The 26,576-nt window shown below is 51.1% G+C and overlaps 1 protein-coding gene across 1 annotated transcript in view; it reads left to right on the top strand.

Annotated features, from left to right (window-relative positions):
- Positions 1–26,576, top strand: part of LOC143796732 (uncharacterized) — a 612,535-nt gene that overhangs the window by 574,993 nt on the left and 10,966 nt on the right. Inside the window, exon 2 of the mRNA XM_077281044.1 lies at positions 11,777–14,252. Within this exon, the coding sequence (XP_077137159.1) occupies positions 12,675–14,252 (1,578 nt within the window). The 5' untranslated portion in view covers positions 11,777–12,674. The remainder of the gene's footprint in view (positions 1–11,776; positions 14,253–26,576) is intronic.

Below are 26,576 nucleotides of genomic sequence, written 5' to 3'. Positions count from 1 at the left end.
TAAAGTTTTAAATAAGAGCTTCTGCTGGTTTGATCAAGGATTTCCTTCTGGTTGGTTGTTTTAAAAAAAAAAAAAGAAATGCTGGTTTATTTTTGTTGTACAGTATGTTTTGTTTTTCTCGGTTTCTTTTGTAATGTATGTGTTTTGTATTTTTATAATAAAAGAGTTCCTGAAGGAACTACAGATAGTGCTTTGGAATGGTGCCAGGGCTGCCCCTGCAAGACTTTCACACTTGGGTGCCCCTCAGGCGATCCGATTTGGTAGGCGGAGTCACTCTGGGTCAGGTTTGGTGGACGGGGTCACTCTGGGTCAGGTTTGGTGGGCGGGGTCACTCTGCGTCAGGTTTGGCGGGCGGGGTCACTCTGGGTCCGATTTGGCGGGCGGCGCCACTCTGGGTCCGATTTGGCGGGCGGCGCCACTCTGGGTCTGATTTGGCGGGCGGCGCCACTCTGGGTCCGATTTGGCGGGCGGCGCCACTCTGGGTCCGATTTGGCGGGCGGCGCCACTCTGGGTCCGATTTGGCGGGCGGCGCCACACTGGGTCCGATTTGGCGGCCGGCGCCACTCTGGGTCCGATTTGGCGGCCGGCGCCACTCTGGGTCCGATTTGGCGGCCGGCGCCACTCTGGGTTCGATTTGGCGGGCGGCGTCACTCTGGGTCCGATTTGGCGGGCGGCACCACTCTGGGTCCGATTTGGCGGGCGGCGCCACTCTGGGTCCGACTTGGTGGGTGGCGCCACTCTGGGTCCGATTTGGTGGGCGGCGCCACTCTGGGTCCGATTTGGCGGGCGGCGCCACTCTGGGTCTGATTTGGCGGGCGGCGCCACTCTGGGTCCGATTTGGCGAGCGGCGCCACTCTGGGTCCGATTTGGCGGGCGGCGCCACACTGGGTCCGATTTGGCGGGCGGCGCCACACTGGGTCCGATTTGGCGGGCGGCGCCACTCTGGGTCCGATTTGGCGGGCGGCGCCACTCTGGGTCCGATTTGGCGGGCGGCGCCACTCTGGGTCCGATTTGGCGGGCGGCGCCTCTCTGGGTCCGATTTGGCGGGCGGCGCCACTCTGGGTCCGATTTGGCGGGCGGCGTCACTCTGGGTCCGATTTGGCGGGCGGCGCCACTCTGGGTCCGATTTGGCGGGCGGCGCCACTCTGGGTCCGATTTTGCGGGCGGCACCACTCTGGGTCCGATTTGGCGGGCGGCGCCACTCTGGGTCCGATTTGGTGAGCGGGGCAATAATTATAATAAGACTACAGGTAGTGCTTTGAAATTGTGCTGTGCTGTCACTTTAAGAGCTGATATTATCTGGCAAAACTGTGCTGGTGTGGTCATGTACAGTTCGCAGGCGTTGGCATAGTAACTGGGCCTGACTGCGCATATCAATGAGCTAATCAGCCAGGTGGCAAGTGGCAGGTACATTTCAAATTGCCTCAGAAACCCGGCCATTATAACCTATGGGAAAATTTCCCTATTGAAATGCATTACAATGAGGGGAAAAAACATTTTCAAACGCAAATTGCGCCAAAACTACAAATCCGATCGACACGAAAAATACTTAGCACACCTCTTGGGGACGCTGGCTTTGAAATGACACCTCACTGGAGTGTGTGAGTGAAGCGGTTCGGGCCGCATTACGTGCGGACTGAATAATAATGATAAGACTAGATGGGTATTTCCTGATGGAACTACAGATAGTGCTTTGGAATGGTGCCCGGGTTGCCCCAGCAAGACTTTCACACTTGGGTGCCCCTCAGGTGCTGTTTTGTTAGTTGTAGCCACTCTGGGTCCGATTTGGCGGGCGGCGCCACTCCGGGTCCGATTTGGCGGGCGGCGCCACTCCGGGTCCGATTTGGCGGGCGGTGCCACTCCGGGTCCGATTTGGCGGGCGGCGCCACTCCGGGTCCGATTTGGCGGGCGGCGCCACTCCGGGTCCGATTTGGCGGGCGACGCCACTCCGGGTCCGATTTGGCGGGCGACACCACTCCGGATCCGATTTGGCGGGCGGCGCCACTCCGGGTCCGATATGGCGGGCGGCGCCACTCTGGGTCCGTTTTGGCGGGCGGCGCCACTCTGGGTCCGATTTGGCGGGCGGCGCCACTCTGGGTCCGATTTGGTGGGCGGCGCCTCTCTGGGTCCGATTTGGCGTTCGGCGCCACTCTGGGTCCGATTTGGCGGGCGGCGCCACTCTGGGTCCGATTTGGCGGACGGCGCCACTCTGGGTCCGATTTGGCGGGCGGCGCCACTCTGGGTCCGATTTGGCGGGCGGCGCCACTCTGGCACCGATTTGGTGGGCGGCGCCTCTCTGGGTCCGATTTGGCGTTCGGCGCCACTCTGGGTCCGATTTGGCGGGCGGCGCCACTCTGGGTCCGATTTGGCGGACGGCGCCACTCTGGGTCCGATTTGGCGGGCGGCGCCACTCTGGGTCCGATTTGGCGGGCGGCGCCACTCCGGGTCCGTTTTGGCGGGCGGCGCCACTCTGGGTCCGATTTGGCGGGCGGCGCCACTCTGGGTCCGATTTGGCAGGCGGCGCCACTCCGGGTCCGTTTTGGCGGGCGGCGCCACTCCGGGTCCGTTTTGGCGGGCGGCGCCACTCCGGGTCCGATTTGGCGGGCGGCGCCACTCTGGGTCCGATTTGGCGGGCGGCGCCACTCCGGGTCCGATTTGGCGGGCGGCGCCACTCTGGGTCCGATTTGGCGGGCGGCGTCACTCTGGGTCCGATTTGGCGGGCGGCGCCACTCTGGGTCCGATTTGGTGGGCGGCGCCTCTCTGGGTCCGATTTGGCGTTCGGCGCCACTCCGGGTCCGATTTGGTGGGCGGCGCCACTCTGGGTCCGATTTGGCGAGCGGCGCCACTCTGGGTCCGATTTGGCGGGCGGCGCCACTCCGGGTCCGTTTTGGCGGGCGGCGCCACTCCGGGTCCGATTTGGCGGGCGGCGCCACTCCGGGTCCGATTTGGCGGGCGGCGCCACTCCGGGTCCGATTTGGCGGGCGGCGCCACTCTGGGTCCGATTTGGCGGGCGGCGCCACTCTGGGTCCGATTTGGCGAGCGGCGCCACTCTGGGTCCGATTTGGCAGGCGGCGCCACTCCGGGTCCGTTTTGGCGGGCGGCGTCACTCTGGGTCCGATTTGGCGGGCGGCACCACTCTGGGTCCGATTTGGCGCTCGGCGCCACTCTGGGTCCGATTTGGCGGGCGACGCCACTCTGGGTCCGATTTGGCGGCCGGCACCACTCTAGGTCCAATTTGGCGGGCGGCGCCGCTCCGGGTCCGATTTGGCGGGCGGCGCCCCTCTGGGTCCGATTTGGCGGGCGGCGCCACTCTGGGTCCGATTTGGCGGGCGGCGCAACTCTGGGTCCGATTTGGCGGGCGGCGCCACTCTGGGTCCGATTTGGCGGGCGGCGCCACTCCGGGTCCGATTTGGCGGGCGGCGCCACTCCGGGTCCGATTTGGTGGGCGGCGCCACTCTGGGTCCGATTTGGCGGGCGGCGCCACTCCGGGTCCGATTTGGCGGGCGGCGCCACTCCGGGTCCGATTTGGCGGGCGGCGCCACTCCGGGTCTGATTTGGCGGGCGGCGCCACTCTGGGTCCGATTTGGTGAGCGGGGCAATAATTATAATAAGACTACAGATAGTGCTTTGAAATTGTGCTGTGCTATCACTTTAAGAGCTGATATTATCTGGCAAAACTGTGCTGGTGTGGTCATGTACAGTTCGCAGGCGTTGGCATAGTAACTGGGCCTGACTGCGCATATCAATGAGCTAATCAGCCAGGTGGCAAGTGGCAGGTACATTTCAAATTGCCTCAGAAACCCGGCCATTATAACCTACGGGAAAATTTCCCTATTGAAATGCTTTACAATGAGGGGAAAAAACATTTTCAAACGCAAATTGCGCCAAAACTACAAATCCGATCGACACGAAAAATACTTAGCACACCTCTTGGGGACGCTGGCTTCGAAATGACACCTCACTGGAGTCTGTGAGTGAAGCGGTTCGGGCCGCATTACGTGCGGACTGAATAATAATAAGAACTAGATGGGTATTTCCTGAAGGAACTACAGATAGTGCTTTGGAATGGTGCCCGGGCTGCCCCTGCAAGACTTTCACACTTGGGTGCCCCTCAGGCGCTGGTTTGGTAGTTGTAGCCCCTCAGGGTTGAGGCTTGGTGGGCCGGGTCACTCTGGGTCCGATTTGGTGGGCCGGGTCACTCTGGGTCCGATTTGGTGGGCCGGGTCACTCTGGGTCCCATTTGGTGGGCCGGGTCACTCTGGGTCCCATTTGGTGGGCCGGGTCACTCTGGGTCCCATTTGGTGGCCCGGGTCACTCTGGGTCCCATTTGGTGGCCCGGGTCACTCTGGGTCCCATTTGGTGGCCCGGGTCACTCTGGGTCCCATTTGGTGGCCCAGGTCACTCTGGGCCCGATTTGGTCAACCCGGGTCACTCTAGGCCCGATTTGGTGGCCCGGGTCACTCTGGGGCCGATTTGGTGGCCCGGGTCACTCTGGGTCCGATTTGGTGGCCCGGGTCACTCTGGGTCCGATTTGGTGGCCCGGGTCACTCTGGGTCCGATTTGGTGGGCCGGGTCACTCTGGGTCCGATTTGGTGGCCCGGGTCACTCTGGGTCCGATTTGGTGGCCCGGGTCACTCTGGGTCCGATTTGGTGGCCCGGGTCACTCTGGGTCCGATTTGGTGGCCCGGGTCACTCTGGGTCCGATTTGGTGGCCCGGGTCACTCTGGGTCCGATTTGGTGGCCCGGGTCACTCTGGGTCCGATTTGGTGGCCCGGGTCACTCTGGGTCCGATTTGGTGGCCCGGGTCACTCTGGGTCCGATTTGGCGGGCGGCGCCACTCTGGGTCCGATTTTGCGGGCGGCGCCACTCTGGGTCCGATTTGGCGGGCGGCGCCTCTCTGGGTCCGATTTGGCGGGCGGCGCAACTCTGGGTCCGATTTGGCGGGCGGCGCCACTCTGGGTCCGAATTGGCGGGCGGCGCCACTCTGGGTCCGATTTGGCGGGCGGCGCAACTCTGGGTCCGATTTGGCGCGCGGCGCCACTCTGGGTCCGATTTGGCGGGCGGCGCCACTCTGGGTCCGATTTGGCGGGCGGCGCCACTCTGGGTCCGATTTGGCGGGCGGCGCCACTCTGGGTCCGATTTGGCGGGCGGCGCCACTCTGGGTCCGATTTGGCGGGCCGCGCCACTCTGGGTCCGATTTGGCGGGCCGCGCCACTCTGGGTCCGATTTGGCAGGCGGCGCCACTCTGGGTCCGATTTGGCGGGCGGCGCCACTCTGGGTCCGATTTGGCGGGCGGCGCCACTCTGGGTCCGACTTGACGGGCGGCGCCACTCTGGGTCCGATTTGGCGGGCGGGGGCACTCTGGGTCCGATTTGGCAAGCGGGGGCACTCTGGTCCGATTTGGTGGGCTTGGTCCGATTTGGTGAGCGGGGCAATAATGATAAGACTACAGATAGTGCTTTGTTATTGTGCTGTACTGTCACTTTAAGAGCTGATATTATCTGACAAAACTTGTGACCTGGTGGGCTGGTAGAGTTTATAGGCGTTGGCATAGTAACTGGGTCTCACTGCGCATATCAATGAGGTAATCAGCCAGGTGGCAGTTATTTTTAGAAATTGCCTCAGAAATTAGGCCCATTATAAACGTATTGGAAAATTTCCCTATTGAAATGCATTGAGACACTTTTTTCAAACGCAAATTGCGCCAAAACTACAAATCCGATCGACACGAAAAATACTTAGCACACCTCTCAGGAACGCTGGCTTCGAAATGACACCTCACTGGAGTCTGTGAGTTTAGCGGTTCGGGCCGCATTACGTGCGGACTGAATAATAATAATAAGAAGTTTACCACGGTGGAATAACAGTATAGTGCTTTGTTCCAAAGCACTATAATAAGAAGAAGTTATCCACGATGGAATAACAGTATAGTGCTTTGTTCCAAAGCACTATAATAATAAGAAGTTATCCACGATGGAATAACAGTATAGTGCTTTGTTCCAAAGCACTATAATAAGAAGTTATCCACGATGGAATAACAGTATAGTGCTTTGTTCCAAAGCACTATAATAAGAAGAAGTTTACCACGATGGAATAACAGTATAGTGCTTTGTTCCAAAGCACTATAAATATAAGAAATCGGATTACAATATGTTGCTTGAACCTAGAGGGTTCAAGCACCATAATAATAATAATAATAATATATATGAAATCGGATTACAATATGTTGCTTGAACCTAGAGGGTTCAAGCACCATAAATATAAGAAATCGGATTCTAATATGTTGCTTAAACCTAAAGGGTTCAAGCACCATAGTAATAAAATATAAGAAATCGGATTACAATATGTTGCTTAAACCTAGAGGGTTCAAGCACCATAATAATAAAATATAAGAAATCAGATTACAATATGTTGCTTGAACCTAGAGCGTTCAAGCACCATAATAAAAACAGATACAATAATCTTCAACAATACAAGTCACAACTGGCACAGGAGGAGAGGACACTGCCCACGAGGGCTCACAATCTACAAGGGATGGGTGAGGATACAGTAGGTAAGGATAGAGCTGGTCGTGCAGTGGTTTGGTCGATCGGTAATTACTGCAGGTTGTAGGCTTGCCTGAAGAGGTAGGTCTTCAGGTTCTTTTTGAAGGTTTCGATAGTAGGTAAGAGTCTGATATGTTGTGGTAGAGAGTTCCAGAGTAGGGGTGATACGCGAGAGAAATTTTGTATGCGATTGTGGGAAGAGGAGATAAGAGGGGAGTAGAGAAGGAGATCTTGTGAGGATCGGAGGTTGCGTGCAGGTAAGTACCAGGAGATGAGGTCACAGATGTATAGAGGAGACAGGTTGTGGATGGCTTTGTATGTTAGGTGTATGTTGTATGGTTAGGCTTTTGTACTGGAGTCTCTGGGTAATGGGGAGCCAGTGAAGGGATTGACTGAGGGGAGAGGCCGGGGAATAGCGGGGGACAGGTGGATTAGTCTGGCAGCTGAGTTTAGAATAGATTGGAGGGGTGTGAGAGTGTTCGAGGGGAGGCCACAGAGCAGGAGGTTGCAGTAGTCGAGGCGGGAGATGATGAGGGCATGGACTAGGGTCTTTGCAGATTCTTGGTTTAGGAATGTATCCGTGAAATATTTTTAAATTGAAGGCGGCAGGAAGTGGAAAGGGCTAGGATATGCAGTTTGAAGGAGAGATCAGTGTCGAGGATTGCCCCGAGACAGCGAGCTTGTGGGACTGGGGAGAGTGGGCAGCCGTTTACTATAATGGATAGGTTCGTTGGGGGGGGTTACATGAGATGGGGGAAAGACAATGAATTCTGTTTTGGCCATGTTAAGTTTTAGAAATCTAGCGGAGAAGAAGGATGAAATAGCGGATAGACATTGAGGGTTTCTGGTTAGTAGGGTGGTGATATCTGGTCCAGAGATGTAGATCTGTGTGTCATCAGCATAGAGATGATACTGAAAACCGTGAGATTCTGTGAGCTGTCCCAGTGTCATGTCGGACGCTATTCACACTAGGGCGTCTGACAGACAGCGGTAATTCCACATTCGTCCACTATACGCTCAGTGGCGCCGGCTAGACTTTATCCAGGTTGTCCGCGGTTAATCTAGCTGGTAATCGGGTTGGAGGCTGGGTCACGCCCATGGCCTTTAAATAGTCATTCTGGACTTTGGGCGTCGCCGATTATAGCTTGTGTCTTGGCCTGGTGATCTTGGTCTGGAGTGGTGGTCTAGGAGAAGAAATATCGTATCTGGTGGTGTATTATCCTTTGTCATATTTCTCCTTCCTATATTTGTATTTGTTTTGCCCTGTGCACATTATAGTATTTTTCTGTGTGTCTGCAGCGTGGTGCGTTTTTAGTTTTCCCTGTCTGTGCTTTCTGTAGGGGTTGGTGTGTGGTCTTATCACTGGGTGGCGGGTGGAGGTTTCAGCATAGGACTGAAACAGGAGTCAGGGTCAGGCCTGGCGGCCCAGACAAGCACACATCAGTGTAAATTCTGGGAGAGGGACAGACAGGGTGTTCCCTAGTCTGAGGGATATTGCAGGGGCCCGGGTAATCAGCCGTAGTCTACCCAGTACCCGCATGGCATAATAATCGGCCCAAATTAATTTTGGATGCCATGGATCCAATGACTTCCATAACCCGCCAGTTGGAGGCGCTGTCCTTACAGGTCACTGAGTTGAAGGGCGCAGTTCAGCAACAGGGTCTTGTAGTATCTAATGTGCAAGCTGAAAATGCAGGTAGAGTTGCAGAGCCAAAGATTCCTTTACCTGAGAGGTTTGCTGGGGAATGCAGTAAATTTGTTGTTTTTTGTGAAGCTTGCAAATTATAATTTCGTATGCGCCTGGTTTCCTCAGGTAATGAGGCTCAGCGTGTGGGCTTGGTATTGCCATTACTGAACGGAGACCCCCAAGCATGGGCATTTTCATTACCATCTGATTCAGCTGCATTTAACTCAGTGGAGTTTTTTTTCTGCTCTTGGGGTCATATATGATGATCCTGACAGATTGGCTCTAGCCGAATCTAAACTACGCGCTCTCCGCCAGGGGGAGCGAATGGCGGAGGATTACTGTTCTGAATTTCGCCGTTGGGCGGTGGACACACAATGGAATGACCTGGCGCTGCGGAGTCAGTTTGTACATGGGGTTTCGAGAAGGGTTAAACAAGCCCTCCTGATGTATGAGACTCCTGCTTCTCTAGAGTCTGCCATGAGTCTTGTTGTCCGCATTGATCGCCGTTTGCATCAGGGGGTGCAAGAGATGCCGCTTATGGGGGAGGGCATAGGTGCACGTGAGGTTGCTGCAGGTGAGCCCACGGAGCCTATGCAAATCGCAGGGGTGTCACATCATCGAGCCCCCTCGCTCAGGAAGCAGGGAGCCTGTTTTTGCTGTGGTAAAAAAGGGCATTATGTTAATGCTTGTCCTCTGTTTTCTAAGAAAAGCGCAACGGCGGAAAACTACTAAGCTCAGAGGGTGTGGAGGAGGCCAATCTGAGCTTATGCATATCCTCCATGGTGGTCTCTCAATGTATGCTTCCTGCCAGAGTTATGGTCGCTGGCAGAGAGCTGCCAATCACTGTTTTTGTGGATAGTGGGTCAGCCACTAATCTCATTGATGAGGAGTTTGCGCGCACGGCCGGGTTCACGGTCGAAAAACTGCCTCATCCTATCCGGGTGGTCACCATCAATGCTACTCCACTCCCACAGGGGGAGATTACTGAGTTTGTGGCTGAGGTTAAACTCCACATTGGGGTCCTACATTCTGAGCAAGTTACATGTAGGGTGCTCAGTAATCTTCCTGCACAAATGGTTTTGGGTTTTCCATGGTTGTCTATGCACAACCTGATGATTGACTGGAAAACTCAGGACATAATTCAGTGGAGCAGATTCTGCCAGGAGAATTGCCTGGCCACATGTGTGTCCGCTGTGACTCCTAGCATTCCTGAGTCACTGCTGGATTTTGCAGATGTGTTCTCTGAGAAGGGTTGCTCAGAATTGCCACCACATCGACCCTATGACTGTACTATTAGGTTTAAACCAGGGGCCAAATTGCCGAAAGCTAGGATGTTTAACATCTCTGGTCCTGAGAGACAAGCTTTAAAAGACTACATTGCTGAGAGTTTGAGCAAAGGGCACATCAGGCCTTCGTCCTCGCCGGTGGCAGCGGGGTTCTTCTTCGTTAAGAAGAAAGATGGCGGACTACGCCCCTGTCTGGATTTCAGGGAGTTAAACCAGATTACAGATAGTGATCCATACCCTATGCCACTGATACCTGATTTGTTCAACCAGGTGGCTGGTGCTAAGTGGTTTAGCAAGCTTGACCTCAGGGGGGCGTACAACCTCATTAAAGTCCGTCAAGGTGATGAGTGGAAGACGGCTTTTAATACTCCTGAGGGTCATTTTGAAAATTTCGTGATGCCATTTGGGTTGACAAACGCGCCTGCTGTATTTCAACATTTCATAAATGAAGTGTTCTTGCATGTACAGGGGGAATTCGTTATTGTGTTGTGTACCTAGATGACATTCTCATTTATTCATGCGACCGTGATACTCATTTAGAGCATGTGAGACAGGTGTTACAACTACTCAGAGAAAATAAGCTCTATGCAAAACTGGAGAAATGTGTTTTTTCGGTTCAGGAGTTGCCTTTCTTGGGTTATATTGTGTCTGCTTCAGGGTTTAAAATGGGTGCCGCTAAGGTGCATGCGGTGCTGCATTGGGAACGGCCTGATAACTTAAAAGCACTCCAGTGGTTCCTTGGATTTTCTAATTATTATAGAAAATTTATCAAAGATTTTTCTACCATTGCTAAACCGCTTACTGACATGACGAAAGAGGGTACCAATTTCTCCGCCTGGCCTGAGGCTGCTGTGCGCGCATTCGAATTTCTGAAGAACAGTTTTGCTTCGGCCCCCATTGTGGTGCAACCGGACATATCAAAACCGTTTACCGTGGAAGTCGATGCGTCTGAGGTTGGAGTGGGGGTGGTGCTGTCACAAGGCTCATCCTTGGGTGAGTTGTGTTCATGTGCCTACTTTTCCAAGAAGCTGTCGCCCGCTGAACATAACTACGATATCGGCAACAGGGAGTTGTTGGCTATCGAGTTGGCTTTTGAGGAATGGCGACACTTCTTGGAGGGGTCGGTTCACCAGGTTACAGTTATCACCGACCATAAAAATCTGCTTTATTTAGAGTCAGCCAAGCGTCTGTCCCCCAGGCAGGCTCGCTGGGCATTGTTTTTCATGCGATTCAACTTTTTTGTTACGTACCGACCGGGGTCTAAGAACACTAAGGCAGATGCTTTGTCCAGGTGTTTTCCGGGGGGAGAACCTCGGAAAGATCCGGTACCCATCCTCCAAAAGGGTGTAGTGGTCTCAGCTCTCACGACAGAGGTTGATGCTGAGATTGCCGAGGCTCAGGAGGAAGTACCACCAGAGCTTCCCATTAACAAATCATTTCTACCGCTCCATCTTCGCCTTAAGGTGTTGGGTGAGCATTAGGGTTGAGCGAAACGGATCGGTCATTTTCATAAGTCGCCGACTTTTGGCAAAGTCGGCGTCTCATGAAACCCGACCCGATCCCTGTGTGGGGTCGGCCATGCGGTACGCGACTTTTGCGCCAAAGTCGCGTTTCAATGACGCTAAAAGCGCCATTTCTCAGCCAATGAAGGTGGACGCAGAGTGTGGGCAGCGTGATGACATAGATCTCAGTCCCCACCATCTTAGAGAAGGGCATTGCAGTGATTGGCTTGCTTTCTGCGGCGTCACAGGGGCTATAAAGGGGTTTTCCCGCCGACCGCCATCTTACTGCTGCTGATCTGAGCGTAGGGAGAGGTTGCTGCCGCTTCTTCTGAAGCAGGGATAGTGTTAGGCAGGGTACATAAAGCCCCAAACCGCTTGTGCTGTAGCGATTTCCACTGTCCAACACCACCTTTTGTTTGCAGGGAAAGTGGAAGCTACATTTTTTTTCCTCAGCGCTGTAGCTCATTGGGCTGCCCTAGAAGGCTCCCTGACCCTGATAGCTGCGTTGCTGTGTGTGTACGCCGCTGTGCAAACCAACTGCTTTTTTCAAAGCACAAATCCTGTTGTTCCTTCCTTTCTGCACAGCTATCTTGTTTGTTTGTCCACACTTTTGTTTTTTTTGTGCAGCTGTCCACTCCTTGTTATTGCTGCATGCCATACCTTGCTGAGATTACTGCAGGGAGATAGTAATTGTAGGACAGTCCCTTTTTTTTTTTTTTTTTTAATTCTCCCTGTCAAAAAAAAACATAATGGGAGATTAAGATTGGCATTTGTGCTTGAGTGCCGGTCTTGTGTGTGCCATCTGTCTCAAATTATTGGGGCACATAAATCCTAGTGTGTCATACTGGGAATTTTTTTAATTCTCCCTGACAAAAAAAACATAGTGGGAGATTAAGATTGGCATTTGTGCTTGAGTGCCGGTCTTGTGTGTGCCATCTGTCTCAAATTATTGGGGCACATAAATCCTAGTGTGTCATACTGGGAATTTTTTTTTTTTTTTTAATTCTCCCTGAAAAAAAAAAACATAGTGGGAGATTAAGATTGGCATTTGTGCTTGAGTGCCGGTCTTGTGTGTGCCATCTTGTCTCAAATTATTGGGGCACATAAAACCTAGAGCGTCATACTGGGAATTTTTTTAATTCTCCCTGACAAAAAAAACATAGTGGGAGATTAAGATTGGCATTTGTGCTTGAGTGCCGGTCTTGTGTGTGCCATCTGTCTCAAATTATTGGGGCACATAAAACCTAGTGTGTCATACTGGGAATTTTTTTAATTCTCCCTGAAAAAAAAAACATAGTGGGAGATTAAGATTGGCATTTGTGCTTGAGTGCCGGTCTTGTGTGTGCCATCTGTCTCAAATTATTGGGGCACATAAAACCTAGTGTGTCATGCTGGGAATTTTTTTAATTCTCCCTGAAAAAAAAAACATAGTGGGAGATTAAGATTGGCATTTGTGCTTGAGTGCCGGTCTTGTGTGTACCATCTGTCTCAAATTATTGGGGCACATAAAACCTAGTGTGTAACATTGGGCCTGATTTTCCTTTCATTATCAGCCACCTATAAAGGTATATATAAATCCTACAGAAGTTTGAGTTCACCTTATAAGTTGTTTTACAGTAACAGATACCGTTAATTTGGTTACGTTTTGCAAACAATGAGGAAGTCTGGTGGAAGAGGTCGTGGCCGTGGGCGGTCATTGTCAGCTGGTAATGATGGTAGTGGTGGTGGAGCATCAGGTGGTCGTGGTAAAAGCAATACAGCACCTAAGTCTCGAGTTGTTGAGCCAGGTTCGTTGTCTGGCTACACAAGGCCTCAAACGCTCCCTTTTCTGGGAGTAGGAAAACCGCTTTTAAAGCCGGAGCAGCAAGAACAAGTTTTGGCTTTCCTTGCTGACTCAGCCTCTAGCTCTTTTGCCTCCTCTTCTGAAAGTGCTAAATGTAAAAGCAGCGCGTCGTTAGTGGATGTTCACGGTCAGGGACAAGTCGCTTCCTTGTCTTCTTCACCCAGAACAAGAGAGAAGGATGCGTCAGGCGACACAACGGGTTACTCCATGGAGCTCTTTACACATACCGTTCCTGGGTTAGACAGTGAAACAGTTAACAGGCCATGCCCATTAGAAGTTGAATCAGACATGGAGTGCACAGATGCACAGCCACAGCCAGATTACTATGCTGTTCCTTTGACTCAGACCAGAACATTGCCCTCGCAGTGTACTGAGCCAGAATCAAACCCAGCTGAGACTATGGTGCCCCGTCACGAACGCTATACCACCGGCTTACACGGTGACACAGACAAAGTTGCACACGAGATAGAAGAGGAGGTCATAGATGACCCAGTTGTTGACCCCGATTGGCAGCCATTGGGGGAACAGGGTGCAGGCGGCAGTAGTTCTGAAGCGGAGGAGGAGGAGCCGCAGCAGGCATCAACATCACAACAGGTTCCATCTGCCGGGCCCGTATCTGGCCAAAAACGCGTGGCAAAACCAAAATCAGTTGGAGGACAGCGTGGCCATCTGGTTAAAGAAGCTCAGTCTGCAATGCCTGAAAAGGTATCCGATAGTAGAAAGAGTGCAGTCTGGCATTTTTTTAAACAACATCCAAATGATCAGCGCAAAGTCATCTGTCAAAAATGTTCAACTACCTTAAGCAGAGGTCAGAATCTTAAAAGTCTAAATACAAGTTGCATGCATAGACATTTAACCACCATGCATTTGCAAGCCTGGACTAACTACCAAACGTCCCTAAAGGTTGCAGCACCCTCGGCCAATGAAGCTAGTCAGCAACGCTACATCCCTTCCCTCACTGTAAGCCCACCATTTCCTGCACCACCTGCAGTATCTGTGCAGCTTTCGTCTACAAGCCAAAGCAGTCAGGGAATCACCAGGTTCGTAGTAGGAAACACTGCATGTGGGGCACCGGCAAGAATACAATCTCCAACCCTCTCTCAGTCTGCCATGTCCACCGGCACCACCGCTAGTTCCACGATCTCCAGCTCTCCAGTCCAGCTCACCCTACATGAGACTCTTGTTAGGAAAAGGAAGTACTCATCCTCGCATCCACGTACACAGGGTTTGAACGCCCACATTGCTAGACTAATCTCATTAGAGATGATGCCCTACCGGTTAGTTGAAAGCGAAGCTTTCAAAGCGCTGATGGACTACGCTGTACCACGCTACGAGCTACCCAGTCGACACTTCTTTTCTAGAAAAGCCATCCCAGCCCTCCAACAGCATGTTAAAGACCGCATCGTCCATGCACTCAGGCAATCTGTGACTACAAAGGTGCACCTGACAACAGATGCATGGACCAGTAGGCATGGCCAGGGACGTTACGTGTCCATCACAACACACTGGGTGAATGTGGTGGATGCAGGGTCCACAGGGGACAGCAATATTGGGACAGTTCTGCCTAGCCCACGGTCTAGGAAACAGTTGGCTGTAGGCGTTCGCCCCCCCTCCTCCTCTTCCTCGTCCTCCTGCAGAAGCGAGAGCTCGTCCACAGACCGCAGTCGCACAACCACTCCATCCGCAGCTGCCACTGTTGCACACCAGGTGTCCCATTATGGGACAGCTAGTGGCAAGCGTCAGCAGGCTGTATTGGCAATGAAGTGTTTGGGCGACAACAGACACACCGCGGAAGTTCTGTCCGAGTTCTTGCAGAAAGAAACTCAGTCATGGCTGGGCACTGTACATCTTGAGGCAGGCAAGGTAGTGAGTGATAACGGAAGGAATTTCATGGCTGCCATAGCCCTTTCCCAACTGAAACACATTCCTTGCCTGGCTCACACTTTAAACCTGGTGGTGCAGTGCTTCCTGAAAAGTTATCCGGGGTTACCCGACCTGCTCCTCAAAGTGCGCAGACTTTGCTCGCATATCCGCTGTTCGCCCGTACACTCCAGCCGTATGCAGAACTATCAGTGGTCTTTGAACCTTCCCCAGCATCGCCTAATCATCGACGTTGCAACAAGGTGGAACTCCACACTGCACATGCTTCAGAGACTGTGCGAACAGAGGCGTGCTGTTATGTATTTGTGGGAGGATACACGGGCAGGCAGTTGGATGCAGACATGTAGTTGTCAGGTGTGCAGTGGTCGAAGCTACAAGACCTGTGTCAAGTCCTTCAGTGTTTTGAGGAATTCACACGGCTGGTTAGTGCAGACAACGCCATAATAAGCATGAGCATCCCCCTAATGCGTCTGCTGATGCAAAGTTTGACGCACATAAAGGAGCAGGCGTCTGCAGCCGAGGAAGAGGAAAGCCTTGATGACAGTCAGCCATTGTCTGGTCAGGGCCGTGTAGAGGACGCGGTAGCGGGCGAAGAGGAGGAGGAGGATGATGGGGATGAGTACTTTTTTAATGAGGAAGCTTCTCCTGGGCCAACAGAAATTAGTGGCATTGCAAGGCCGGGTTCTGGTTTTTTAAGGGAGACAAGTGACGTAGATTTGCCTGTAACTGCCCCTCAAACCAGCACAACCGCAGATTTGACAACTGGAACTTTGGCCCACATGGCGGATTATGCCTTACGTATCCTCAAAAGGGACCCACGCATGATTAAAATGATGACCGATGACGATTACTGGTTGGCCTGCATCATTGACCCTCGCTATAAAGGCAAATTGCAAAATATTATGCCACATGAGAACCTCGAACAAATATTAGCAACCAAACAAGCAACTCTTGTAGACCGTTTGATTCAGGCATTCCCAGCACACAGCGCCGGTGATGGTTCTCACACGAGCTGCAGGGGGCTACAGGGCAGAGGTGTTAGAGGTGCACAAATCAGAAGTGGCGTTGGACAGAGGGGTTTTCTGACCAGGTTGTGGAGTGATTTCGCAATGACCGCAGACAGGACAGGTACTGCAGCATCTATTCAAAGTGACAGGAGACAACATTTGTCCAGTATGGTTACTAACTATTTTTCATCTCTTATCGATGTTCTCCCTCAACCGTCATTCCCATTTGATTACTGGGCATCCAAATTAGACACCTGGCCTGAATTGGCAGAATATGCATTGCAGGAGCTTGCTTGCCCAGCAGCTAGTGTGCTATCAGAAAGAGTATTCAGTGCTGCTGGTTCAATATTAACCGAAAAAAGGACTCGTCTGGCTACCCAAAATGTGGATGATCTAACCTTCATTAAAATGAACCACTCCTGGATTTCAAATTATTTTGCCCCACCTTTCCCGGCTGACACCTAGCTTGCCTATAAAAAGGTTTTGCTTGTGGACTGGTCTTACTGAGTGTTCCAATCTCTTAATTTGCAGCAGCTGTTTGTCCAGCATACGACATGTTTACACCTCCCTCAATGGGAAAACTCCCCCCACGGGGCCGTGGTCTCGCCACTTGGCGCAAGCACCCGTTAGAGTGCCGTTTGTTTGTCTGAAGAGGTGGGTGTGCCCGCTTTTGGTCGACGGCACTGCCACTGGGTCCCTCATAATACAATAAAGTGTCTCTGCCGGTGGTGGCGTGCACCCAAAGTCAGACACACCGTTGTAACATGAGGGGCCCTGGGACGGTACCGCCGGCCACAAGAGTTCACCCCCCCAGCTCAAACTGTGCTCTACCACGTGCAAAATTATCTCTCACAGCTCCACCAATGTTTAGTCTATGCGCTGACATCATTCAATGCCTGGCACTGACAATACCAATTTGTTGACATCTATGATGCTAGTTAAAATAGTCTGGGTCAGTGTCCTATATTGACACCAGTAAATACTTATTGCCAAATTACTATGTCTGAAACTCAGCAGAGGAGCCCACCCCTGTACCTAAGTATGCCACACTTTTGTTTTTTTGTTTTGTTGTTTTGCGAGACATTAACATCTATTTATTTTTTGGGAGTACTAACTGTGTCAGACACTCCTTGCAATCGTCCTCCGCTGACCACACCAATGCTGCCTGTGTACCCATGTAACCTACCGGTATTTAAAACTGCATAGAGCCTATTTTTATTTATTTTAGGCCCAGTAAGCCTGTCTGCGGTCCCTCCTTGCAATCGTCCTCCGCTGACCACACCAATGCTGCCCGTGTACCCCTGGAACCTATTTTAAAGTGCATATAGCCACTTTTTTTAATTGTAGGCGTACTAAGTCTGTCTGCGGTCCCTCCTTCCAATAGTCCTCCACTGACCACACCAATGCTGCCCGTGTACCCCTGGAACCTATTTAAAAGTTCATAGAGCCTATTTATATATTTTATTTAATATTAATAAAGCCATGATGGACTACGCTGTACCACGCTACAAGCTAACCAGTCGACACTTCTTTTGCGAGAAAAGCCATCCCAACCCTCCACCAGCATGTAAAAGACCGCATTGTCCATGCACTCTGGCAATCTGTGAGTACAAAGGTGCACCTGACAACAGACGCATGGACCTGTAGGCATGGCCACGGAAGGTTACGTGTCCATTACGGCGCAATGGGTTAATGTGGTGGATGCATGGTCCACAGCGGACAGCCTACTAAGTCTGTCTGCAGTCCCTAATTAAAATTGTCCTCAATTCAGGTTTTCGGGCTTTTTTAAAAAATAGGAAACTGCATTTGGGCTACTAGTTTGGTTGGGGCCTACTAGTGATGTCTGCCGCTCCTGGGTGTTCTCCTCCTCCTTGGTGTTATCCTCCTCCTTGGTGTTCTCCTCCAGGTTTCCTTGTCTGAGCTTCAACCTTCAGGCTCTCATTAAGTATTTTTAAATGTAACACTACAGTTGCCATACTACTTGGGTTGGGGTCTAGTAACGGTGTTCTCCTCCTCCTTGGTGTTCTCCACCTCCTTGGTGTTCTCCTCCAGGTTTCCTTGTCTGAGCTTCAACCTTCAGGCTCTCATTAAGTATTTTTAAATGTAACACTACAGTTGCCATACTACTTGGGTTGGGGCCTAGTAACGGTGTTCTCCTCCTCCTTGGTGTTCTCCTCCTCCTTGGTGTTCTCCTCCAGGTTTCCTTGTCTGAGCTTCAACCTTCAGGCTCTCATTAAGTATTTTTAAATGTAACACTACAGTTGCCATACTACTTGGGTTGGGGCCTAGTAACGGTGTTCTCCTCCTCCTTGGTGTTCTCCTCCAGGTTTCCTTGTCTGAGCTTCAACCTTCAGGCTCTCATTAAGTATTTTTAAATGTAACACTACAGTTGCCATACTACTTGGGTTGGGGCCTAGTAACGGTGTTCTCCTCCTCCTTGGTGTTCTCCTCCAGGTTTCCTTGTCTGAGCTTCAACCTTCAGGCTCTCATTAAGTATTTTTAAATGTAACACTACAGGTGCCATACTACTTGGGTTGGGGCCTAGTAACGGTGTTCTCCTCCTCCTTGGTGTTCTCCTCCAGGTTTCCTTGTCTGAGCTTCAACCTTCAGGCTCTCATTAAGTATTTTTAAATGTAACACTACAGTTGCCATACTACTTGGGTTGGGTTCAAAACTAAAAAACGGAGCAAAAATGTCCACTTCAACATATTTATAAAAATATTCAAATAAGTTTATTATAATCACCTTATTATATATAAATCACATAAATACAAAAGTACAAAGTACAAAAATGTGCGTGCTGTCAGCACAGACATAAAGCAGGAGGCATTACAAGGAGAACATGACAGTGGCCAAGTCTAGAGGGGGAGCACAGAGATGTATCCCTCTGGTTGCAGCATTAATCCTTATTTATATGGCCATGACTATATATATCTCATTAGGTCCTAATACTACCAAAATCACGGCCACCATATAAACAGTCACATAGTTAAGTACAATAGCTGCTTACCCATTGGTAGTCAGGGTTCGTACCCCCACCTCACTTGGCACCCCGGACGCGCGTTTCGCGTGGCTTTTTCAACAGGGTTATGTCATTATGGATTACCTGCTCACCATTAATAGAATTACTGGTGCTTCATGATTACAGTAATAATACTTGGGTTGGGGCCTAGTAACGGTGTTCTCCTCCTCCTTGGTGTTCTCCTCCAGGTTTCCTTGTCTGAGCTTCAACCTTCAGGCTCTCATTAAGTATTTGTTGGTAAAAATTGGTGGTTGGGGCCTACTAACGGTGTGTGCCGCTCCATGGTGTTGTCCTCCACTGTATAAAGCTGAGCTTCAAGCTTCTGGCTCTCATTAAGTATTTGTTGGTAAAAATTGGTGGTTGGGGCCTACTAAAGGTGTCTGCCGCTCCCTGGTATTGTCCTCCACTGTATAAAGCTGAGCTTCAAGCTTCTGGCTCTCATTAAGTATTTGTTGGTAAAAATTGGTGGTTGGGGCCTACTAACGGTGTCTGACGCTCCTGGGTGTTCTCCTCCTCCTGGGTGTTCTCCTCCAGGTTTCCTTGTCTGAGCTGCAACCTTCTGGCTCTCATTAAGTATTTGTTGGTAAAAATTGGTGGTTGGGGCCTACTAACGGTGTCTGCCGCTCCCTGGTGTTGTCCTCCACTGTATAAAGCTGAGCTTCAATCTTTTGGCTTTCGGCCTATAGTAGCAGATATTAAACTGCATTTGGCCTTCAACTTTGGTTGGGCCCTACTAACGGTGTGTGCCGCTCCCTGGTGTTGTCCTCCACTGTATAAAGCTGAGCTTCAACCTTCTGGCTCTCATTAAGTATTTGTTGGTAAAAATTGGTGGCTGGGGCCTACTAACGGTGTGTGCCGCTCCCTGGTGTTGTCCTCCACTGTATAAATCTGAGCTTCAACCTTCAGGCTCTCATTAAGTATTTGTTGGTAAAAATTGGTGGTTGGGGCCTACTAACGGTGTGTGCCGCTCCATGGTGTTGTCCTCCACTGTATAAAGCTGAGCTTCAATCTTAAAGCTCTCATTAAGTAGTTGTTTTTAAAATGTGTGGTTGGGCCCTTAAAACGGTGTCTGACGCTACTGGGTTTTCTCCTGTTTTGTTGTCCCGACCTTCAATGTTCAGGCTTTCGGCTTACATTTTAAATAATTAAACTGCAGTTGGCCTACTACTTTGGTTGGGCCTAGTAACGGTGTGTGCCGCACCTTGGTGTTGTCCTGTGTTATTTTCCTGACCTTTAATCTTCAGGCTTTCGGCCTTCATTTGTAATATTAAACTGCATAGGGCCTACTAGTGTGGTTCGGCCCTACTAATGGTGTCTGTCTGCTGCTCCTGGGTTTTCTACTCCACTGAACTAAGCAATGCCACCTGGTTAGTTCTGTTACCAGTTTTGACCTGCATTTTACCCACTTTATTATTTGGGCCTATATCAGTGTTTCCGCCTTATCCTGCCCATTGCCCAGCCGGTGCTAGATGAGTCTTGTGGTACTTTGACCCAGACCACTACATTCCCCTTGCACGCTACACAGCCACAATCTGACCCTGCTGAAAGTCAGGTTCCCCTTCCCGCATACTATACCACCTTACACAGGGACAAAGAGGAAGGTGCAGATGAAAGTGCAGGTTTCTTCAACAGGTAGGGGGGCATACTCGTTGGCGACGTTACAGGCACAGGGCCCCTCAGAGTACGCAAAAGTGTCGCTGCCGGTGGGAGGCGCCCCCGCCGTGCAAACACACCACCGTACTTTGAGGGGCCCTGTGCCAGTGCCAATGCGAACAAGTGGGCCTCCCTGCTTGCTCAGGATCACAGCACTTGCAAAGTTGAAATACTTACCTCTCACTGCTCCACCGCCGTGACGTAGTCCACGTATCCTGGGCCCACTAAAACCTTGAACCAGCCCTACCCCCCACAACTTTTGCCAAATGACCCCCAATTTCCAATGCCCAACTATTATTATAAAGTTAATTAAGATTGACAAGCTTCAGAAACAAGAATGGATGTTTTGGGCATTAAAATGGGCACTGTAGGTGTTTTCCTGGCCTCCACTCACTGCCGACTATGCTTCCCCATTGACTTGCATTGGGTTTCATGTTTCGGTCGATCCCCGACTTTTCGCGATAATCGGCCGACTTCACTCGACTCAACTTTGGACAAAGTCGGGTTTCGCAAAACCCGACTCGATCTTAAGAAAATGAAAGTCGCTCAACCCTAGTGAGCATCATGATGCTGTTCTGGCTGGCCATCCAGGGGTACCTTGGAGTTGGTGTCGCGTTGGTTTTGGTGGCCAAAAATCCGACAGGATGTGGTCTTGTACGTATCAGCATGTACCACGTGTGCTAGGGCTAAGACGCCTCGCTCCCGTCCTGCTGGCTCATTACATCCTTTAGGGGTACCCAGTAGGCCATGGACGGAGATCTCCCTGGATTTTATTACAGAAGTACCCTCCTCAGCTGGGAACACGGTCATCTTGGTGGTTGTTGATCGGCTCTCAAAGATGTCACACTTTGTGTCCTTGCCTTCGTTGCCTAACGCGAAGACTCTGGCTCAGGTATTTGTTCAGAAGGTGGTCAGACTTCACGGGGTCCCGTCTGACATAGTGTCTGATAGGAGTACACAGTTTGTGGCAAAGTTTTGGAAAGCATTTTGCTCACAGCTGGGGATCAAGTTGTCGCATTCTTCGGCATTTCATCCTCAGTCAAATGGTCAGACCGAGCGTATGAACCAGGATCTGGAGCAGTACTTACGCTGCTTTGTTTCTGACAACCAGGAGGAGTGGTCGACGTTCCTTCCTGTGGCTGAGTTTGCCATTAATAATCACCGCCAGGAATCATCTGGGGAGTCTCCGTTTTTTTGTGTTTACGGGCACCATCCTCAATTTTGTACTCTGCGTCAGGGTGGCTCTGCTGGCGTTCCGGAGGAGGACCAGCTAGGAGCACAACTGTCATCCGTTTGGAGGAGAGTGAAACAGCGCTTGCTGAGCGTGGGTGCAAGGTACAAGTGGCTGACAGTAGACGTGTGCCAGGTCCGGACCTGAGTGTGGGTGATTGGGTGTGGTTGTCAACAATAAACATAAAACTCAAAGTACCATCCCAAGGTTTATTGGTCCATATAGGGTTGCCGCCATCATTAACCCGGTAGCCTACCGATTGGAGCTTCCTACGGTATATAAGATACACAATGTGTTTCACAGATCTCTTTTAAAGAAGGTGGTGGGTTCCGTGGACGCGGCGCCGATGCCACCTCCAGTCTTGGTGGATGGCAATTTGGAGTTTGAAGTCTCCAAGGTGGTTGACTCTCGTATAGTGCGCCGCACATTACAGTACCTGGTACACTGGCGTGGTTATGGGCCGGAGGAGAGGTCTTGGGTACCAACTTTGGGCATACATGCGGAACAGCTGGTCAGTATGTTTCACCACCGCCATCCAGACAAGCCGGATCCTATAAGTCGTGAAGGCCCTGGGGTCCCTCGTAGAAGGCGGGGTACTGTCATGTTGGATGCTATTCACACTAAGGCATCCGAAGACAGCGGTAATTCCACATTCGTCCACTATATGCTCAGTGGCGCCGGCTAGACTTTATCCAGGTTGTCCGCGGTTAATCTAGCTGGTAATTGGGTTGGAGGCTGGGTCACGCCCATGGCCTTTAAATAGTCATCAAGACTTTGGGCGTCGCCGATTATAGGTTGTGTCTTGTGTCTGGTGATCTCGGTCTGGAGTGGTGGTCTAGGAGAAGAAATATCGTATCTGGTGGTGTATTATCCTTTATCATATTTCTCCTTCCTATATTTGTATTTGTTTTGCCCTGTGCACATTATAGTATTTTCCTGTGTGTCTGCGGCGTGGTGCGTTTTTAGTTTTCCCTGTCTGTGCTTTCTGTAGGGGTTGGTGTGTGGTCTTATCACTGAGTGGCGGGTGGAGGTTTCAGCATAGGACTGAAACAGGAGTCAGGGTCAGGCCTGGTGGGCCAGACAAGCACACCATCAGTGTAAATTCTGGGAGAGGGACAGACAGAGTTTCCCCTAGTCTGAGGGATATTGCAGGGGCCCGGGTAATCAGTCGTAGTCTACCCAGTACCCTCATGACACCCAGGCCAAAAGTGTAAATGGAGAAGATCAGGGGCCCTAGAACTGAACCTTGGCCAGACTCCGACAGATAGGGGGCGAGGTGAGGAGGTGGTGTGTAAATGGGAGACGCTGAATGTTCGGTCAGTTAGGTATGACGAGATCCAGGATAGGGCCAAGTATGTGATGCCAAGGGATGAGAGGATCTGTAGTAATAGGGAATGGTCCACTGTGTCAAAGGCAGAGGACAGATCCAGGAGGAGGAGGATAGAGTAGTGTCGCTTGCTCTTGGTGGTTAATAAGTCATTGGTGACCTTAGTTAGGGCAGTTTCAGTGGAGTGGTGTGACCGGAAGCCTGATTGTAAGCGGTCGAAAAGGGAGCAGGAAGATAGATGGGAGGACAGTTCAAGATGGACGTGTTGATCCAGTAGTTTTGAGGCATAGGGGAGAAGTGATATAGGGCGATAGCTAGTGTGGTGTAGTGACCCCTGTGGCAGCTGGGGTGCGCTGTAAGAGCTTCCCAGCATGTGCATAGAGGCATGTGGAGGCCATAGGAGTGCATGATAATCACAGATAAAAGTGTGGTGATGAGTCAAAGTCTGGCATTATGGTGAATGGCCGGTGTGTGTGTGTGTCGCAGAGGGAGACACTCTGCGCTGTCAGCCTGAAGCCAGGATGTTCTGGGACCTGTAGTCCTACATGTGAATGGTGTTGTTTAGCTAGGGAGGCTGGCAGTGCTAGTTCTGAGAGATTGGAGGGTCAGACTAGCCAAACACACTCCCATCTAGGGGAGTGGTTAGTAGCATATAATGTGACTGAGGTCTGGTCACATGGGCTCTGAGTGTGGATCTGGATGGTCTGTGCTGGAAGGTCCTGGAAAGAGCCCCATGTGTTGGGAGTGTCGGCTCCCTGAAGAGCACATGGCGGGGGCTCTGGACCTCGCACAGACCAGACTGTGGAATGGATGGAGATCCATGTTGTACTGACTGGGGTCAGTATGTGAGAATGAGAATGTCGGAAGGATGCCTCTGGTGAAGAGAGGTATCCGAGAACCTGTGCAGCAATGGCAGGTAACGAATAGAGATTCGTGTTGTACTGACCGGGGTCAGAGAAAAGGAAAGACAGAGTGTGAATGTCTGCAGGATGCCTCTAAGGAAGAGAGGTATCCGAGAACCTGTGCGGCACCCACAGGTAACGGGAAGGAACAGTGTTGTACTGACAGGGGTCAGAGTGAAAAGAAGAGCGAGACATTGTGTCTGGGGCACCTCTGAGGCCAAAGGGTGTCCAGGAACCCGTGAAGGTTGCCAATGGGTAACTGTTATGACCCCAATGGCGAGGGTCTCAGAGGAACGTGGAAGTCTGCAGAATACAAAAATCCAGCTCATAGGGCAGTGGTAACTGGGTTGACCATATATCTACTCCTAACGCCAACACTAGCAGTAGCCGGGGATCATTCCTACGTTGATTCTAGATGACACGCGCCAGCCGGAGAATCTAGCTACCCCTAGTAGAGGAAAACAAAGACCTTTCTTGCCTCCAGAGAAGGGGACCCCAAAGCTGGATAGAAGCCCCCCACAAATAATAACGGTGAGGTAAGAGGAAATGACAAACACAGAAATGAACCAGATTTAGCACAGAGAGGCCCGCTTACTGATAGAAGAATAAAGAAAGGTAACTTATATGGTCAACAAAAACCCTATCAAAATCCACACTGGAAATTCAAGAACCCCCGAACCGTCTAACGGTCCGGGGGGAGAACACCAGCCCCCTAGAGCTTCCAGCAAAGGTCAGGATATAGTTTAGGAACAAGCTGGACAAAAATACAAAACCAAAACAAATAGCAAAAAGCAAAAGGCAGACTTAGCTGATATAACTGGAACCAGGATCAGTAGACAAGAGCACAGCAGACTAGCTCTGATAACTACGTTGCCAGGCATAGAACTGAAGGTCCAGGGAGCTTATATAGCAACACCCCTAACTAACGACCCAGGTGCGGATAAAGGAATGACAGAAAAACCAGAGTCAAAAAACTAGTAACCACTAGAGGGAGCAAAAAGCAAATTCACAACAGTACCCCCCCCTTAGTGAGGGGTCACCGAACCCTCACCACGACCACCAGGGCGATCAGGATGAGCGGCATGAAAGGCACGAACTAAATCGGCCGCATGAACATCAGAGGCGACCACCCAGGAATTATCCTCCTGACCATAGCCCTTCCACTTGACCAGGTACTGAAGCCTCCGCCTGGAGAGGCGAGAATCCAAGATCTTCTCCACCACGTACTCCAACTCGCCCTCAACCAACACCGGAGCAGGAGGCTCAGCAGAAGGAACTACAGGCACAATGTACCGCCGCAACAAGGACCTATGAAATACATTGTGAATAGCAAACGACACAGGAAGATCCAGACGAAAAGATACAGGATTAAGGATTTCCAATATCTTGTAAGGCCCAATAAAACGAGGTTTAAATTTGGGAGAGGAGACCTTCATAGGAACAAAGCGGGAAGAAAGCCATACCAAATCCCCAACGCGTAGTCGGGGACCCACACCGCGGCGGCGGTTGGCAAAGCGCTGAGCCCTCTCCTGTGACAACTTCAAGTTGTCCACCACATGATTCCAGATCCGCTGCAACCTATCCACCACAGAATCCACCCCAGGACAGTCAGAAGGCTCCACATGACCCGAAGAAAAGCGAGGATGGAAACCAGAGTTGCAGAAAAAAGGCGAAACCAAGGTGGCGGAACTAGCCCGATTATTAAGGGCAAACTCAGCCAATGGCAAGAATGTCACCCAATCGTCCTGATCAGCAGAGACAAAACACCTCAAATAAGCCTCCAAAGTCTGATTGGTTCGCTCCGTCTGTCCATTAGTCTGAGGATGGAAAGCAGACGAAAACGACAAATCAATGCCCATCCTACTACAAAAGGATCGCCAGAACCTGGAAACGAACTGGGATCCTCTGTCTGACACAATATTCTCAGGGATGCCGTGCAAACGAACCACGTTCTGGAAAAACACAGGAACCAGATCGGAAGAGGAAGGCAGCTTAGGCAAAGGAACCAAATGGACCATCTTGGAGAAGCGATCACATATCACCCAGATAACGGACATGCCCTGAGATAGCGGAAGATCAGAAATGAAATCCATGGAGATATGTGTCCAAGGTCTCTTCGGGACAGGCAAGGGCAAGAGCAAACCGCTGGCACGAGAACAGCAAGGCTTGGCTCGAGCACAAGTCCCACAGGACTGCACAAATGACCGCACATCCCTTGACAAGGAAGGCCACCAAAAGGACCTGGCCACCAGATCTCTGGTGCCAAAAATTCCTGGGTGACCTGCCAACACCGAGGAATGAACCTCGGAAATGACTCTGCTAGTCCACTTATCCGGGACAAACAGTCTGTCAGGTGGACAAGACTCAGGCCTATCAGCCTGAAATCTCTGCAACACACGTCGCAGATCCGGAGAAATAGCTGACAAGATAACTCCATCTTAATACCAACAGGATCAGCGACTTCAGGAGCGTCAGGCACAAAGCTCCTAGAAAGAGCATCGGCCTTCACATTCTTCGAACCTGGTAAATACGAGACAACAAAATCAAAGCGGGAGAAAAACAATGACCAGCGGGCCTGTCTCGGATTAAGGCGTTTAGCAGACTCGAGATACATCAGATTTTTGTGATCAGTCAAGACCACCACACGATGCTTAGCACCCTCGAGCCAATGACGCCACTCCTCAAATGCC

Source organism: Ranitomeya variabilis, chromosome 1, assembly GCF_051348905.1.
Source record: "Ranitomeya variabilis isolate aRanVar5 chromosome 1, aRanVar5.hap1, whole genome shotgun sequence".
Lineage (NCBI taxonomy): Eukaryota > Metazoa > Chordata > Amphibia > Anura > Dendrobatidae > Ranitomeya > Ranitomeya variabilis.
Note: the sequence above shows the minus strand (reverse complement) of the source record. Positions and strands in the feature narration are given on the sequence as shown.